At 44.6% G+C, this 16,894-nt stretch overlaps 1 protein-coding gene across 7 annotated transcripts in view; it reads left to right on the top strand.

Moving 5' to 3' along the window:
* Positions 1–8,136, top strand: part of SEC16B (SEC16 homolog B, endoplasmic reticulum export factor) — a 65,408-nt gene extending 57,272 nt beyond the window's left edge. For all 7 annotated transcript variants that reach the window (XM_015475127.3, XM_015475126.3, XM_015475123.3 and 4 more), the window contains 6 exons: positions 3,475–3,627; positions 3,776–3,874; positions 4,285–4,393; positions 4,527–4,606; positions 6,266–6,364; positions 6,987–8,136. In XM_015475127.3, coding sequence (XP_015330613.2) covers positions 3,475–3,627; positions 3,776–3,874; positions 4,285–4,393; positions 4,527–4,606; positions 6,266–6,364; positions 6,987–7,055 — 609 coding nt within the window. In that variant the 3' untranslated portion in view covers positions 7,056–8,136. The remainder of the gene's footprint in view (positions 1–3,474; positions 3,628–3,775; positions 3,875–4,284; positions 4,394–4,526; positions 4,607–6,265; positions 6,365–6,986) is intronic.
* The last annotated feature ends 8,758 nt before the right edge of the window (positions 8,137–16,894 follow it).

Here is a 16,894-nt window from a genome sequence, read left to right as displayed (position 1 = left end):
GGAAAAGGAGGATGTCAAGGCTGTATATTGTCACCCTGTTTATTTAACTTATATGCAGAGTACATCATGAGAAATGCTGGACTGGAAGAAACACAAGCTGGAATCAAGATTGCCAGGAGAAATATCAATAACCTCAGATATGCAGATGACACCACCCTTATGGCAGAAAGTGAAGAGGAACTCAAAAGCCTCTTGATGAAAGTGAAAGAGGAGAGTGAAAAAGTTGACTTAAAGCTCAACATTCAGAAAATGAAGATCATGGCATCTGGTCCCATCACTTCATGGGAAATAGATGGGGAGACAGTGGAAACCATGTCAGACTTTATTTTTTTGGGCTCCAAAATCACTGCAGATGGTGATTGCAGCCATGAAATTAAAAGACGCTTACTGCTTGTAAGGAAAGTTATGTCCAACCTAGATAGCATATTCAAAAGCAGAGACATTACTTTGCCAACAAAGGTCTGTCTAGTCAAGGCTATGGTTTTCCCTGTGGTCATGTATGGATGTGAGAGTTGGACTGTGAAGAAAGCTGAGCGCCGAAGAATTGGTGCTTTTGAACTGTGGTGTTGGAGAAGACTCTTGAGAGTCCCTTGGACTGCAAGGAGATCCAACCAGTCCATTCTGAAGGAGATCAGCCCTGGGATTTCTTTGGAAGGAATGATGCTAAAGCTGAGACTCCAGTACTTTGGCCACCTCATGCGAAGAGCTGACTCATTGGAAAAGACTCTGATGCTGGGAGGGATTGGGGGCAGGAGGAGAAGGGGACGACAGAGGATGAGATGGCTGGATGGCATCACTGACTCGATGGCCGTGAGTCTGAGTGAACTCCGGGAGTTGGTGATGGACAGGGAAGCCTGGAGTGCTGCGATTCATGGGGTCGCAAAGAGTTGGACACGACTGAGCGACTGATCTGATCTGATCTGATCTGATGGGCTTCCCAGTGGTGCTAGTGCTAAAGAACGTGCCTGCCAATGCAGGAGACATAAAAAATGTGTATTTGATCACTGGGTTGGGAAGATCCCCAGGTTGGGAAGATGCCTGGAGGAGGGCATGGCAACTCACTCCAGTATTCTTGCCTAGAAAATTCAATGGACAGAGGAGCCTGGCAGGCTACAGTCCATAGGGTCGCAAAAATTCAGACATGACTGAAGGGACTTAGCCCACGTGCCTAAATGTGTATATATATATATATACACATACATGTGTTTTTAAATGGTTGAGAACATATGTAGATGAAGCTTCATTTTCTATTTTTAATACTATAAAATGAGATTTTCCATGTCATTCTTAAATATGATTTTTAGAATTGGTATGATAAATTCACATCATTGCTCATGCGTTTATTCATTCACAAATACGGAGATCCTGCAGTGTCCCTGGTCCTGTTATCGAGGGTGGGGATACGTAGGGAACTAGACAAAGCCTAATTTCATGGGGTTTCTGTTCAGTAGAGGCAACTGCAAATACAGCACTGTATGCTTGAGGGATGTTCCTTTAGACGGTGTGGGAGGGAGTGCGTCTCTGAGCTCAGCATGGATGGTGGACATGAGCCAGGTGAGTATTCAGGGAACAAGTGTTCAAGGCAGAGGGCATAGCAAGAGCAAAGACCCTGTAATAAGATGACCTGGTACAACTGAGGGAGAGTATGGGCTGTATCTAGAGAGTGGTGGTCCAGTGGTTAGGACTTTGCACTTTCATTATTGAGGGCTTGGGGTCAGTCCCTGGTTGGGGAACTAAGATCCTGCAAGCTGTTCAGTGTGGTCAAAAAAGTAAAAAAAGAAAAAAAAAAAGTTGAGAGGGCTAAGAAGCCAGACGAGAGAGACAGAGAAAGGCAGGATCATAGAGGGCCTGGTAGGCCCTGGAAGGAGCTCGGATTTTAATTCGTCTTTACTACTTTGTTAAACACTTCAAGTGTCTCTCTCTCCCTTTTCTTTTCTACTCTTTCTCCTTACTTCTCCCTTCCCTTCAATATGTAAAACACAGTGATGGACATTCTAATATATAAGCCCTTGTGTATTTCTTAAATTACTCAGTTAGGAGAGAAATTCCTAGAAGGAAAGTCAGACAGCTTGGGTTTGAATCCTTGCTCTGCCCTTAACTAGCTGTGTGACCTTATACAGCTTGCTTAACTTTGCTGTGTGTTAGTTTTCTCATTTGTTAAATGGGATGATAATAACAATACCTACTAACAAGATAGTTGTAAGGTTTAAATGACTCGCTGTATATAAAATGCTCAGAATACTACTTGGTACACAGTAAGTTCTATACTCATTAGAACAAAAAATGAAACTTTTTCTGTATTTGCCAAAGTGTTTTTTCTAAAGGTTATACCAATTATCTTTTTCTGAGAGTGCAAATTGTAAATACAACACAGAAGGACAAATACCGTATGATTCCACTTATACAAGGCGTCTAGTTTCTGGCAAACTCATAGAGACAGAAAGCGTAGAGGTTCTCAGGGGCCAGAGGGAAGAAGGAAAAATGGGGAGTTAGTGTTAATGGGAACAGAGTTTCTGTTGAGGTTAATGAAAATTTCTGAAAATGGAAAGCGGTGATGGTTATGCAACATCATGAATATTCTAATACACTGAACTGTACACTTTAAGAGGTTAAATGTGTAAATTTTATGAAATGTATTGGGTTGGCCAAAACATTCATTTGGATTTTTCCATAAGATGTTACAGACAAACCTGAGCAAACCTTTTGGGCAACCTGATATATTCTACCACACACACAATTAATACAAAGGGATGTGGGTGTATTTTACTCCCCCCCGTACAGTTGCTCACAGTTCATCTTGAGCAAGTCAGCTAGGAAGTGAGGTATGGGATAAGTTAGATTCAGTGGTTGTCACCTTCCCTGATCTTTGCATTTAGGGGTTCCCTGAAGGGTGTTTCCTGGCTCTCTTCGTCTCCAGTAGAAGCATTCCATACCCCTGCTCCCGGCCTTGGCATAGTTCTGGAAATCCCATGCTCTTGGGGACTAGTAGCACAGTGGCCAAAACCCTGTAGGATTAAGGATAATCTGAAGATGGAGACTGGGCTCTGCCCTTGTCCTGAGAAGTTCAGCAAGTTATTCCTCGTGGCTAAATCGTGGTTTCCCTTCAGTCATATTAGATCCTGTAAGGCTGCTGCTGCTGCTGCTGCTAAGTTGCATCAGTCGTGTCCGACTCTGTGCGACCCCATAGACGGCAGCTCACCAGGCCCCGCCGTCCCTGGGATTCTCCAGGCAAGAACACTGGCATGGGTTGCCATTTCCTTCTCCAGTGCGTGAAAGTGAAAAGTGAAAGTGAAGTTGCTCAGTCGTGTCTGACTCTTAGTGACCCCATGGATTGCAGCCCACCAGGCTCCTCCGTCCATGTAAGGCTATCCCTGCTGATTTATCGAGTAGGTCAGGTGAGGGAGTATATGTAAATGTGCCTTTGTAACCTGTCAAGTGCTATAAAGATGTTACTTCTCTTTCGTCTAATTCCAGGTGCCACTGATTCCCAGAGCTCGAAGTATTTCTGAGAGTTCCATCGTATCAGTCAAGGAAGATGAGGAGGAGTCCTCCGAGAAGGCAGATAAAAAATCTTCCCAAAATACCGTCCAGAGAGAAAAGCTCGGAAACGTGAAGGAGAACACAAAGGTGGAGGGGTCTTTTCTTCCAGATGGTGGTGCAGCGCTGGGGAGCCGGGCTCTTGTGGGGTCCCCTCCTCTCCTGTCTCACCACCGTCATGGTGAGGGGGAGTTAATCTCCACCCTACAGACCACAGAACTCCCCCTCTCTCTTCCAGAGCTCAGGGTTTGGCTGGTTCAGCTGGTTCCGCTCAAAGCCCACCCACAACGCATCCCCCTCTGGAGAAGAAGATTCGTCTGACAGCCCGGACTCTGAGGTGACCTCGGGCGGAAGGTTGTGGGGGGGGCTGGACAGGGAAGCTCCCTCTTCTGTGGCCCCTTCTGAGGAAGTTTCCTCAACTCCAGGAGGGCCTGGAGCTGGCCTCTCCACCCTGGTCTGGATGAAACTGGTTTTGTGATGGGAGGTTGTGGGAGACAGATTGGTCCAGTGAGGGGAGAGGCAGATGACGAAAGGCCTTAAAAGTTAGGATGTAGAATTTTAACTTTCGAGAGCCGGCAGTGACTTGGCTTATTGAGCAGAGGAGTGGTATGAAGACAATGGAGTGTGGTGGAGAGGAGGCCAGCCCTGGTAGAGGGTGGAGGCCGCCATGTGGGTGCTGCAGGAATGCAAGCAGGTGGCATGGACGTGTGGAACCATCAGCGCCACCCTCCTTTCTCCACTAAGCAGGAGATGCCCAGGGCAGCGTCTCTACCTCAGCCCAGCCCAAGCCTCTCACTGACACCTTCCCCAGATCCCCAGTCTCTGCTGGGTGCCAGTGCCTTCTCCAGGGACACAGGTATGCCAACCTCCTGTCCTCTGGGCCCGCTGTGGTCCTCTCTGCAGTTTCCAGGGTTTGGTGGGGAGCCTTCTGGGAGTGGGGACTCCTCTGTCCTGAGTAGTTGGAACACCCCTGACTCATTGCTTCCTAGGTGGAGATGAAGTCCGAGGGTCAGTGTCTGGTGTGGGGACAGCTGAGGGCCCGGGGAGTGGAGGCTTGTCGGGACCTGAGGTGAGCAGCCCACCTGTGTGTGAACTGAACTTTCATGGGGGCTGGAGGTGCTGCCCCGTGAGGGCCTGACTCGTGGAGAGTATGGAGAAAGCTTCTGTAGTGGTTTGCTAGGGCTGCCAGAACAAGGTGTCATAGACTGTGCCGTTTAAACACCAGATGAGTATCTCCTCACAGTTCTGGAGGCTGGAGAGCTGAGATGGAGGTGTCCGCAGAGTAGGTTTCTCCTTGGCTTATAGATGGCCATGTTCTCCCTGCATCTTTATGTGGTCTTTCCCTGGTGTGTGTCTATGTCCAAATTTCCCCTTACAAGAATACCGGTCATAATGGGTTAGGGCCCATTCTAATCACCTTTTAAAAAAAAAATTAATTTCTGTTGAGTATGGGGCTTCTCTGGTGGCTCAGATTGTAAAGAATCTGCCTACAATGCAGGAGAGAAGGGTTTGGTCCCTCGGTCAGGAAGATCCCCTGGAGAAGGGAATGGCCACCCATTCCATTATTCTTGCCTGAATAGCTTTACAATGTTGTGTTGGTTTCTGCTGTAAGCAATGTGAATCAGCCATAAGTATACCTATATCTGTTCTTTTTTTGAATTTCCTTCCCGTTTAGGTCACCATGGAGCACCAAATACAGTTCTCTGAGCTGTGCAGTAGTTAATCACCTCTTTAAAGACCCTGTCTCTGAATGCATTCTGAGGTCTCTGGGTTAGGACTTCAAGACAAGAAGTCTGGGGCAGGAACACGAGTTAGCCCACCACTGCTTCCTTATGTGATGTCTAGAGAGCGGCCTCGGGACTTCCTGGGAGTCCAGTGGTTAAGACTCTGTGGGTCCAGTGCAGGGGGCACAGGTTCAATCCCTGGTTGAGGATCCAAGATCCCACATGTCACAAGGCACAGCCAAAAAGACAAACAAATGAAATGAAAAAAGGGAATGTCCTCTTTCCCTGTCCCCAGTAGGAGCTAGAGTTCACCAGTATCCCTTGCAAGGATTGTGATAAAGCCTTGACGAATTGTCCAGTATGGATTTCATGCCAGTTGCTAGGAAAACAATTTTATTTCTTGGGGCCTGGTTACGGCACTCTTGTAGTATTTTAGGCTTTTCAAGGAATATGAGATTACTTTTTATGATGCTATTAGTATGTTTTTTGTGGCCTTTTCTTCTCACACAGCAGCACCTGAGCCTCTGCAAAGCTCCCCCAGGCTCTGGGGGTGGCTGTGCCCACTGGAACTGTTTTTTTACTCAGGATTCCCTGAGCTGTATCACATTTGCATCTTTCTTTTAAATTTTTTAAAATTTATTTATTATTTGTTTATTTTGACTACGCTGGGTCTTTGCTGCTCTGTGGGCTTTTCTCTAGTTGTAGTGAGTGGGGCTCCTCTCTGGTTGTAGTGCATGGGCTTCTCATCGCAGTGGCTTCCCTTCTTGCAGAGCACAGGCTCTAGGCATGTAGGCTCAGTCGATGTGGTGCACAGGCTTAGTTGCTGTGAAATCTTCCTGGACCAGGGATGGAACCTGTGTCCCCTGCATTGGCAGGTGGGTTCCCATCCACTGCATCAGCAGGGACTGCATCTCTTGACCAAAGTTGATTCTCAGGGAAGCCCCTGACAGTCTAGAATCCAGGAAGTGGTGACTAAGAGGATTTTCTATTATTTTCCATCACAGGGTGTTTCCACTGAGCTCTGCTTCAACGCTGGTGTTCTGCTTCCCCCACCCTCTGTGAAAGGGAGTGTTCCTCTCTACAACCCATCTCAGGTTCCCCAGGTAAGGAAGTCCTGAGGGAGGAGGGGTTTGGAGCATGGGTTCTGAGTGAAGGAGACCCTGGTTTATAACTTACTGATAACCACTTACTATGCCTGAGTTCTTTAGCAATGACTAACCTCTGTAAGTCTCAGTTTCTGCGTCTGTATAATAGGGTTAGTAGTAACTACCTCACTGGATAGTTATGAGGATTAAATCAGGCAGTCTGAAAATGCTCAGTCAGTGTCACTATTATTAATATTGCTCTTGACCTTTCATAGGTCTTAAGACTCAAGAGAGACAATTTGTGTCGGTGTTGTGTGGTTGCACCAGAGCAGTGTCCTGAGGGTGAGGGGATCATTGCAAACTTTGGTTGAAACTAAACTCCCTGCTTCTGCATGATCTGAGGCAGACTGCTTGCTCGGATGTGTTATTGGCTTCTCTTCTTCATAAAATCAAATTTCTTTCTCCTTATTTAAGAGGTAAAGGTGTTGTGTGAAATTGAATAATGAGAATACCACATGGGAAGCCAAATGCTCCTGAAGGGTTCTAGACTTTCAGGATGCCTAAGCTCAATCCAGCCAGTCAGCCCTCAGCAGAGTCATGCTTGGGGTTATAACCTCGTGCTGTGCTTGTCTTTTTCCAGCTCTCCACGGTTACCAGCCTGAACCGGCCGAATCGCCTAGCTCAGCGCCGCTATCCAACCCAGTCATGATGAGAAGGACCACCCATCCCAGGCTCGTCTCCCTGAAGCACAACTGTTATGTTGTTCTTGTTTCTTAATTTCCCAGCCCCTCTGCCATATTTGGGCCCCAAAGACGGTTGTGCTAGCCAGTTGCTTCCACGGGGTATGGAGGAAGCAAGGAGACAGGGTCTCCCAGGACACAGCTCAGTTCAATCTCTTAAGATAAGCTTCACAGTGATGGTGGAAATGACTTCTTCAGGTGGAAAAGCTGGGTATATCATCAGTCTGGAGGGGAGTGGAATGCCATGGCGGCAGCATTAAGGACGTGGCTGTAGATCCTTGGAAAAATCAGGGCTTAAGAATTCCTCTGCGGGAATCGAAGATAACAGCGCTGGACTCTGCAGCAGCAATTACTGGGGGAGAGGCACTCAGAGCAATATTCTAGATTAACTTTGACTCCTTCCACAGCCTTAGTTACAGACCAATTCATGGCTCGAGTTAGCAAAGGATTTTTGAATCTTGGAAACTCGATCATTGTTTCCTGTCATCATTCTCTCTTGGGTGACATTTCGGCAGTTTCCTTCTTGGTTTTGGTTTGTGCACATTTTTTTTTTTTTTTTTAATGTGGTTCAGATTAATTATATTTCTCTCACTTTCTTAGCTGGTCCTATTTTTTCACATTCTGGCATCTGGCTATCAAGTTAGATTGCTGTAGGCATCATATTGTCATGGTAACTACCGAACCTAATGATGCAAATGGATGGAACATCGGTGTAATAAAGGACGGAAAATGTTCCCTAAAAATTCACCCCTTGCATAAGAAGAGGATCCAGTGTCTGAGATTGTTAATACTTCCCTTCCTCCCTCAGGCCTTTGCAAATTGATGTTCAGAGGGTCAGAGGAGCCCGAGGGAGGAGGGGACCCTCTTGGAAATTTCCATTTCTCCTTTCAAACCCCCAGTAGGAATGACTCTTGCTGTTTGTCAGATTTGTTGAAAATTGCTCCTCACAAAGAACATTTCTTTGCATGTGTAATTGTACATACAGGTTTTGTACTTTAATGTACTACAGTTCTGATGTTGATAGTGATTAAACCAGATAATTTTATAGCAGATGCTTGTCTCTGGCTGATTTTTGCAGAGGGTGAGTACACACTGTGTGGTCTCTTCCCTGAGGTCTTTCTAATAATGGTTTCATTGGGTGATAAGGTGCAGACAGCTGGAAAAAGCCCTTAATTAATGAAGAATCTAGGGACTGATCCTCTTAACTTGTCTACCGTTATTTTTACAATTAAAAAAAAAAAAGAACAAACCCACCTCTCATGAAAATTAGTTACTCCGTTAACTAAATGTTGCACATTCTGTCCTCTAAGAAGTTTGTTCATCTCTCAGATTAAATTAGGAAATGTCCGTGTAAGTGTTTTGCATCTAGAAGGCCCTCAGTGAGTGCTGTCCTTGTCTTCCTGAAGACTGCAGCCCCTTCAGTTTGGTGTGCTGACACCCAGTGGCGGAACAGTGTCAGTCGTGTGTGAGTTTCAGAGGCACCAAATTGTTTAGACTTGAATCCTGGCTCATCCACAGTTCACCTTGTAATCTTGGACAGGGTAATCTATTTGTTCTTGTCTTCAATTCCCTCTTCTATAAAATGAGGATACTAATTACCATTGCAATTATAATAATTACAATAGTAATTATAATAGTACTACCACATAGGACCCTGGAGGAGGGCATGGCAACCCACTCCAGTATTCTTCCTTGGAGAATCTCCATGGACTCCAGGCTCCAGGAGAGGAGCCTGGCAGCCTGCAGTCCATGGGGTCGAAAAGAGCTGGACATGACTAAGCACATGAGGCATCGCATAGGGCAGAAGAATAGAGTCAATCTCTTAAAAAAGTACCTAGTACATGCTACACATTATATGTGTGTGTTTCTAAAAAATTATCAGTGTACAATCTAATAAGTAAAATCGCCTTAATCTTGTTGCCTACCAGATTAAACTGGATGTTTATTCACTTAAAAATTTTACTGAAGTATAGTTGATTTACAGTGTGGTATTAATTTCTAGTGTACAGCAGAGTGATCCAGGTATATATATGTGTGTGTGTTTATACACACACCTGCTTTTTCATCTTCTTTTCTGTATAGTTTATCACAGGATATTGAATTCCCTGTGCTGTACAGTAGGGCCTTGTTGTCTATCCCTTCTCTGTATGATAGCTTGCATCTGCTAATCCCAAACTTCTAATCCATTTCTCCCCTGCCCCCTCCCCCTTGGCAATCACAAGTCTGTTCTCTATGTTTGTGAGTCTGTTTCTCTTTCATAGATAAGTTCATTTGTTTATATTTAAATTCCACACATAAGTGATATCATATGGTATTTCTTTTTCTGATTTACTTCACTTAGTATGATAATCTCTAGGTCTATCCATGTTGTTCCAAGTGGCATTATTTTGTTCTTTTTTATGGCTGAATCATGTTCCACTGTATATATGTACCACGTCTTCCTTATTCATTCATTTGGGTTGTTTCTATGTCTTGGCTATTGTCAATAGTGAACACTGGGGTGCATGAATCTTTTTGAATTATAGTTTTCTTTGGATATATACCCAGGACTGCAGGATCATATGGCAACTCTATTTCTAGTTTTTTGAGGAACCTCTATACTGTTTTCCGTAGTGGCTGCATCAACTTGCATTCCCATCGACAGTGTAGGAGGATTCCCTTTTCTCCACACCCTTTCTAGTTTTGGTCGTTTGTAGGATTTTTAATGGTGGCCGTGCTGACCTGTATGAAGGTGATACCTCATTGTAGTTTTGATTTGCATTTCTTTAATAATTAGTGATGTTGAGAATCTTTTCATGTGCCTATAGGCCATCTGTATGAGACTGTTCCTTCTTGATGCAGGTGTGTAATGGGAAGAATAAATTAAAATTAGTTTTCAATAGGTGTTCTCATGACGAAGCTGGTTTCTCTCCGTGCATCCCGCCTGCCACCAACGTTAGACCATGTGGCTTAGTGCCCCCAGGAACAATGACACAGGGGAAGTCCTCTCTCATAAAAAGAAGCACTTTAGAGGAAGAGAGTGAGGACCTAAGAGGAAGGCAAAGATGCCTGTGTTCTTTCACTTCTGCCTCCTGTTGGGACTATTCATGGAAAACCAGGGACTACAGTGTCAACAAAGGAGGCCTTGAGCTTAGTTACTTTCCAGGCAAAGGAAGTAGTGTGTGCAGCAGCAGACACATTTTCTGAGGGGAAGATCAGAGGGTTTTATGCAGTGGAAAGGGCGGAGGCCTTGGCACTTATGCTAATTCATGTTTGGAAGCTTGTACTCCAGCAAAGTCAGAATGCATCCATTCATTGGTGTGTGGTTGGTTAAAACAAGTCCTGCTGTTCACTGGTCAGGAAGGAACCCTCAGTTGAGTGCAGTAAGGGTCTGATGAACTGGGGTCACTCAGAGGTCTTAGTAGTTTATCATCTTTTATTAGTGGTGGTGATGGTGGTGAGGTTGCTAAAGGTCATGATTGTTTTAGAGCTCTAGCGGTTAAAACCAGTTGTGAAACAAAGCATATGCAACTGTAAGAACAAGATATTTTTTCCCTCCTATATAGATAAAAGCTTGAGGATATAGAACAGGCTGTGCTAGAAATATGCTGCCAGGAACAGGGAGCCTGAGAACACTGGGGCTTGTGGCCTGTTGCCTCACCTACAGCTCCTGGGAGGCTGCAGGCCTCTGCAGGCCAAGGAGAAGCTGGCTTTGGCTTGGGAGCTGTAGCATCCTGGCCTTGGGGATGACCATGGTCTGAGGCAGAGCCTCCGGGTCCCTGCAACCTGGTGCCCATGGGACTCTTGGAGGCAATGACTGTGCACCAAAGGTCACAAGGGACCCGTCGTGCCCCAGCAGATGCCAAGTCAGGACTGGATCAGACCAGCCACCTGCAAGGAGAGGGGCTGGCTCTGTCAGCCACAGACCTTCTTTCTCATTTGGAGAGAAGAAATAAACAGATCTTTCTCTCTTTTAAAAAAAGACTTACCCAAAGACACTCTTTAAAAGGGAAGAGACTGAGATATTATTAATTGGCAAGTTTGTTTTTGCCCCCACACTCCTCAATGGGGTGTGAACTTGGAGGAAGAACAGTTATAGGAAATAAAGGCGCTACATTTTCCTTAAAAAACAGAGTGGTAATGTGCAAATTTGCAATCCTGCTATATACATATAATTTAATATTTATATGGAAACATTTAAACCTAATGTTCAGTAATTTGGAAGAGAATAAACCGTTAAATTCCATTTAAGTGTCTTTATCACATATCACCATTCCTGCCTTCTGTCTAATCCACTTATGTGGCTATAAAACTGCAAACAAGCCTTGCTTCCTCAGTCACCTATACAGCCTCCTCTTTCGCCCTAACTTAAGCTTCAGGTTGTTCAGGATCAAAGCCTCTGCTAGCTTTTTTTTTTTTCACCCTAGAAATCACCTTTCTCTTTGGTTTCTTCCTCTGAGCTACCAAGCATAGCAAAAGACTGCCTCCACCTCTTTACTAAAATCAGAATATTTTCTTCCCAAGAGAAAATATGTAAAACACTCCTGAGCTTGGAAAGAATAATAGGTGTGTAATTTGGGTCTCTCCACTCACAGGGGTTTTTCTGTCACTTTCTCCGCCAAGAGAGTGAAATGGAAGTGGCCTTTTCCCCTCTTGTTTTTGCCATCTTAAGCTGGAAATTGCGTATGGTGTGGTCTGAATATAATAGGATGTTAGGTACTTTCCTGAGTTTGCCTCAAACATGACCGCCAACAGTGCCTTCTCTCATGAGGTACTTAATCCAGGTACCATTCATTCAGATCCTTCAGAAGTGATTTCTTAATGAGATTTAAAGTTATTGTGAATGAGGATTTAGAGCATGTTCAACAATTTTCATTGCAGTCTCACTTAGTAGAGGAATCTGCTTCCCGTACTCTTTCTTTTTATATGTATCTCTAGGTAATGGTACTTCAAGGGAACTAGGTCAATAGCAGTGTAACTCAAACTTGACTGACCCATGCAAACTGCTTGTTATTTTAATGTGAGATGCTTTTCTGGTCTTTATCCAACTTAGAGCCGATTCAGTGTCCCATTTTTAAAGAATCTCTAGAGAGGAGGATTCCATGGCTTCTCTTGAGGTTTCACTGTAGAGTTTCACACTCTCAAACATTAGGAAGGTATTCCTAGTACTTTATACCCAAATTGCTCATGTGGCTCTTTAAGACTCTCAGCTGGTCCTCAGCGGAGATGGAAAACAGCTGCTCACCACCACCTGTGCTTGGAACTCTTCCACGCTTTGGAAGCCCATTAAATCATGTCTCAGCTTGTGAAATGAAGGCTCACAAAAAGGGTTTTTTTTGACCAGAGTTGGGGATTAAATCAGCTAAATGTTTGGAATTTTTTGGTAGCTATGATGACCAGACATTCTGCATTGCAATAACAATAGATATGTATTTATTGAGTACTTATGTAATAGGAGTGGAGCAAGCATGCAGCCGTTAGTCTGTAATTCTTATCAGGAGACCTTGAGCGTGGCCAACAGTCAGTGTCCCAGTGGTCCTTGTGGCAGAGAGTGCAGATTAAGGCCTTCTCCCTGGGGCCCTCTAGGCCCCCCAGCCTCCGGGCCAGTGGATGAGCTGGGCAGCCTGGGGACAGGCTGAGGGCTGGATCCTGAAGAGCTCCAGAGTCCTCACCGTAGCTGGGCACAGGCCTGGAAGCAGCAGCGAACCTTTTCCGCAAACCCACAGTCCATGGAGGCCTCAGCAACTGGAGTGTACGGACATGGCCTTTAAGGTAACAGCTTTAACCGGTTTCTCTCCAAGTTTCAAAAGTTGGTCCAGCTTAGATCAATTGTCACCTGGGAAGTGGCCAGAGGTCAGGGTTAAGTTGCAAGGACATTGTACTTCAGAGTGTCTCTGTGGTTGGGGCTGTTCTCAAAGAGGGGCCATTGTTGTGAGCTGGGGATTAACCTGAGTGGTATTTGCTACAACGTGTATTCCTATTGGTTCTATACAAAGGATTCTCTCCAGTTCAGATGAAAAGCCTGAGGTGCCAGCTGGGCCCTGGGCATCTGGCTCCCACAGTGATGGCGGCTGGGCAGGGTCTGGGGACCTGGCTCTGAGGGTGCTGCCAGTTCACCACCCCGCTTCAGCCAGGCCTGGGCACTGGCGGGAGGACCAAGACTGGTGCTGGACGAATTCTCCTGGGTGGATAAGTGGCCCATGCAGGGACCCCTCCTTGTAGCTAAGGCCTGGACCTCAAACCCTGACATTTTGATATTGTTTGGCCTCACTGTGGGTCAGGCACAGTTACTTGCATTTGATAACACTTTGTGTCAGACACTATGCCATACACTGTGTGTGTGTGTATGTATGTGCTTAGTCATGTCCTGTATAGTAGTATTGCAACGCTTTATTAATGGGGAATCTGAAAACTCAAGAGAGAGTTTAAGCAATTTGTCCAAGGTCACTTGGCTCGTAAGGATGGAGCTGGGATTAGACCCCAGGTAGTCTGGCCTCAGAATCTGGGCTTTGAGCTACATTGTCCCTGGACATACATACATTTATCTGTTCACTTATTCATCAAATATTAATTGAATGATGTGTCAGACGTTGCATTGCTTTCCCATCAAGAGAATCTTCTCTAAAAATACTCAGTCTTGTGAGGGAGACAGACACATGAACACAGAAATTGCTGCTTAATGTCAGAACAGTTGTACTTAAAAATATATTCAAAAAACTTAATTACCTTGATATCTTTAATAATAAGGAGTTTCATCTATTTATATAATTTAAGAGCTAATATAATATGTAACATGTTCAAATGGTACCATCTATTGTTGGTTAAGATCAGGGTGAAGTTTACTGCTAGTACGTAGAAGAGCGAATTCAAACTTTTGGGCTCAAGTGTAAAGTGGCATTAAGCTGCAGGGGGCGAGCATGAAGCCTGAAGGAACAAGAGCCGTGGTGCACTGTGATGACAAGGACAGGGAACAGTGGCATCGGAAAGGAGGATGGTCTGATTTAGATGTACCAGACTGCCATCACAGAACACCTGCTTGCTTCCTCCTGCCTTTTCCAGGATCCTGAGGCTGAAACAGACCGACTATTGCAGTGGAACTCTCTTAGGGAAGGGTCCAAGGTGAGGAGTGCGTGTGATGTGTGTGTGTGTCTCTTTTTACCTTTTTTTCTAGACTTTTATTTCCTTGTCACAGTTGCTGCCTGTCTGGAAGACAGCCCCTCCTTTAAGCATCTTCCAAGTGGCTGATAGTATGTAGCTATTCATGGAGTCCTATTTACCAGAATAGGATATGACAGATCCTAGGTCAATAAATCCAGACTTAGGGCTAGAAAACTGTAGCTAGGATGTTATGTTCCCCCAGTCTGGCTTCTTAGAAATCTGGACTTTTAAAAAAACTTGTCTCTGAGTTCCAGAAGTCCATTTTGGAACATAAAGGATGATGATCACTGTATTTTTCACTGTCCTTGTGTTCTACAATCATGATTTGAGATCACAAGGAGATCTCATTGTCCTGGAGTAGACATAATCTGAGTTGGGGGCTGTAAGAATTTATTTCTAATACTTCTCTGAATATTTGGATGAATACTCATGAATTGAGAACAAATCAGAGCCTTACACTTGTGACTTCTTTATGTAATTTTTCAGCTGCTTCTCCTTGAAGACAACAACATACCAGCCCCAACCTCACAGATGGTGTTAGTCATCCTGATAATGCACCTCAGTTAATATTCAAGTCGGGATCCAGCTACACTTACTTGCTTTGTGCAACAGGTACTTGAACAACAAGCTGTAGATACATTGACGTTTGCTAAATCAAATTAGTTTTTAAATGTACTGGAGTGGCTTGCTATTTGAAGGTAATTGATGTTAAAACCCTAAAATAAAAAAAATGGTTTGCAAAGAAAATGTTCACTTCAAATGAATCACTCAGTTTATAGAGGCTGACTTTGTGGTCTTGGGGGAAGATACCACAGTAAGAGAAGACTTCCAGTTCTAGGCTCACATCTCCCACTAGCTAAACTGGTGATTTTAAGTAAATTAATAGAATCTCTCAGTGTCCCCAAACTTCTCAGCTAAAAACTTGGATTTGCTCATTCAACAAACAAATTAGGACCTCTCATGGAATAGATGGGCTTCCCTTGTAGCTCAGTCGGTAAATAATCTGCCTGCAGTGCAGGAGACCTGGGTTTGATCCCTGGGTCGGGAAGATCCCCGGAGAAGGAAATGGCAATCCACTCCAATATCGTTGGAAAATCTCATGGTGGGCTGCAGAAGAGCTTGGTGGGCTGCAGTCTATTGGGTCTCAAAGAGTCGGGCATGACTGGGCGGCTGACACTTACTTACTTACACTCATGGAATGGATAGGTGAAAAAAAGGACTAGCTCAAAGAGCTCATGGACAGGATGGGAAACCAAGTGAACAAGTATATTTCAAGATAGCGATTGCTCCAGGAGGTAGCAATGTGCTGCCGAGGGCCCTGATACTGCCTGCCAGGGAAGGAGGTGACTGGAAGGTTCTCGAGGAGGTAACTATGGATGAAAAGACCATGGATTGGAGAAGTTATGTTAACCTGTGTGTAGTGTTCAGTCACTCGGTCATGCTCGACCCTTTGCGACCCCATGGACTGTAGCCCATCAGGCTCCTCTGTCCATGGGATTTTACAGGCAAGAATACTGGAGTGGGGTGCCGCTTTCTCCTCCAGTGATTGAACTTGGAACTTCTGCATTATCTGCATTGGCAGGCGGATGCTTTACCACTAGCGCCACCTGGGAAGCCCTTAGTTAAAGTTTTGATTTCCAGGCTGATAGTCTTTTCCTTTGACTATGAGAACATAATTAAAAATATAAAGCTGTTTTATTAGTATATCGAGAGTGTGTCTGTAGTAATAAAAATGTCAATAATAATAACTGAGATTTTGTGCTAGGTGTTGTTACTTGAGTTCACATGTTTACATTCATTAAATTCTCTTAACATAAAGGAAGCAGGTATTTGGAAGAAATTAAACACGGAGTTCAAATAACTTGGACAGCACTGCACAGCTAACGATGGAGCTCAGAAAGCTAGGTGTTGGGTGCTTCATGTATGTTGTCTTATTTAATCATTAAGATAACTCAAAGCAGGTGGCTTTATTTAGCTTCACTTCACACTTGAGAAAATGTAGGCACAGAGAGTTTAGGTAACTTTCCCAAGATCACACAGTATTTTCGGGTGGGGGGCTGGGATTTGAACCTATGCAGTCTGGCCCCAGAGCCTAGACCCTTACCTTCTGTTCACTTAGTTTAAAGTGGTTGAATCTGTCCTGCAAACTTGAGCAGGACCACTGAATGTTATCCCCAGTCTGACACTTCTGTCTCATCTAGGGTGAATCTCTGTTCCTCTGTTTTCCATCTGTAACTGAGGAACACTACTCATGATCTTAAGTGTTTAGGCATATGTCTGTTTTTTCCATTAGATTTGTGACTTCACAGGGACAGGGCTGATACAACTTACCTTTATATTTCCAGAACCTTTCACAGTGCCTATGTATAATAAGGGCTCAGTATTCAAAGTAGACCTGAATGAATATTTCCTCGTTATGAGTACTTGAAAACTGTAAGAAAATATTTACAAATTATGTCTGCCCTAGAGGTTGCCATGCGGGATCATCCTATTGTTAGAATTTGATCCATCTCTGGGAAGATTCCCTGGAGAAGAGAAAGGCTATGCACACCAGTGTTCTTGCCTGGAGAATCCTATGAACAGAGGAGCCTGGCAGGCTACAGTCCGTGGGGTCCAAAGAGTTGGACACAACTGAGCGACTAACACTCACTGCATCTTTAGGAATTGAGAC

The sequence above is a fragment of the Bos taurus genome, chromosome 16, assembly GCF_002263795.3.
Source record: "Bos taurus isolate L1 Dominette 01449 registration number 42190680 breed Hereford chromosome 16, ARS-UCD2.0, whole genome shotgun sequence".
Lineage (NCBI taxonomy): Eukaryota > Metazoa > Chordata > Mammalia > Artiodactyla > Bovidae > Bos > Bos taurus.
The sequence above is the reverse complement of the archived record's forward strand: the minus strand, read 5'-3'. Positions and strand labels throughout refer to the sequence as shown.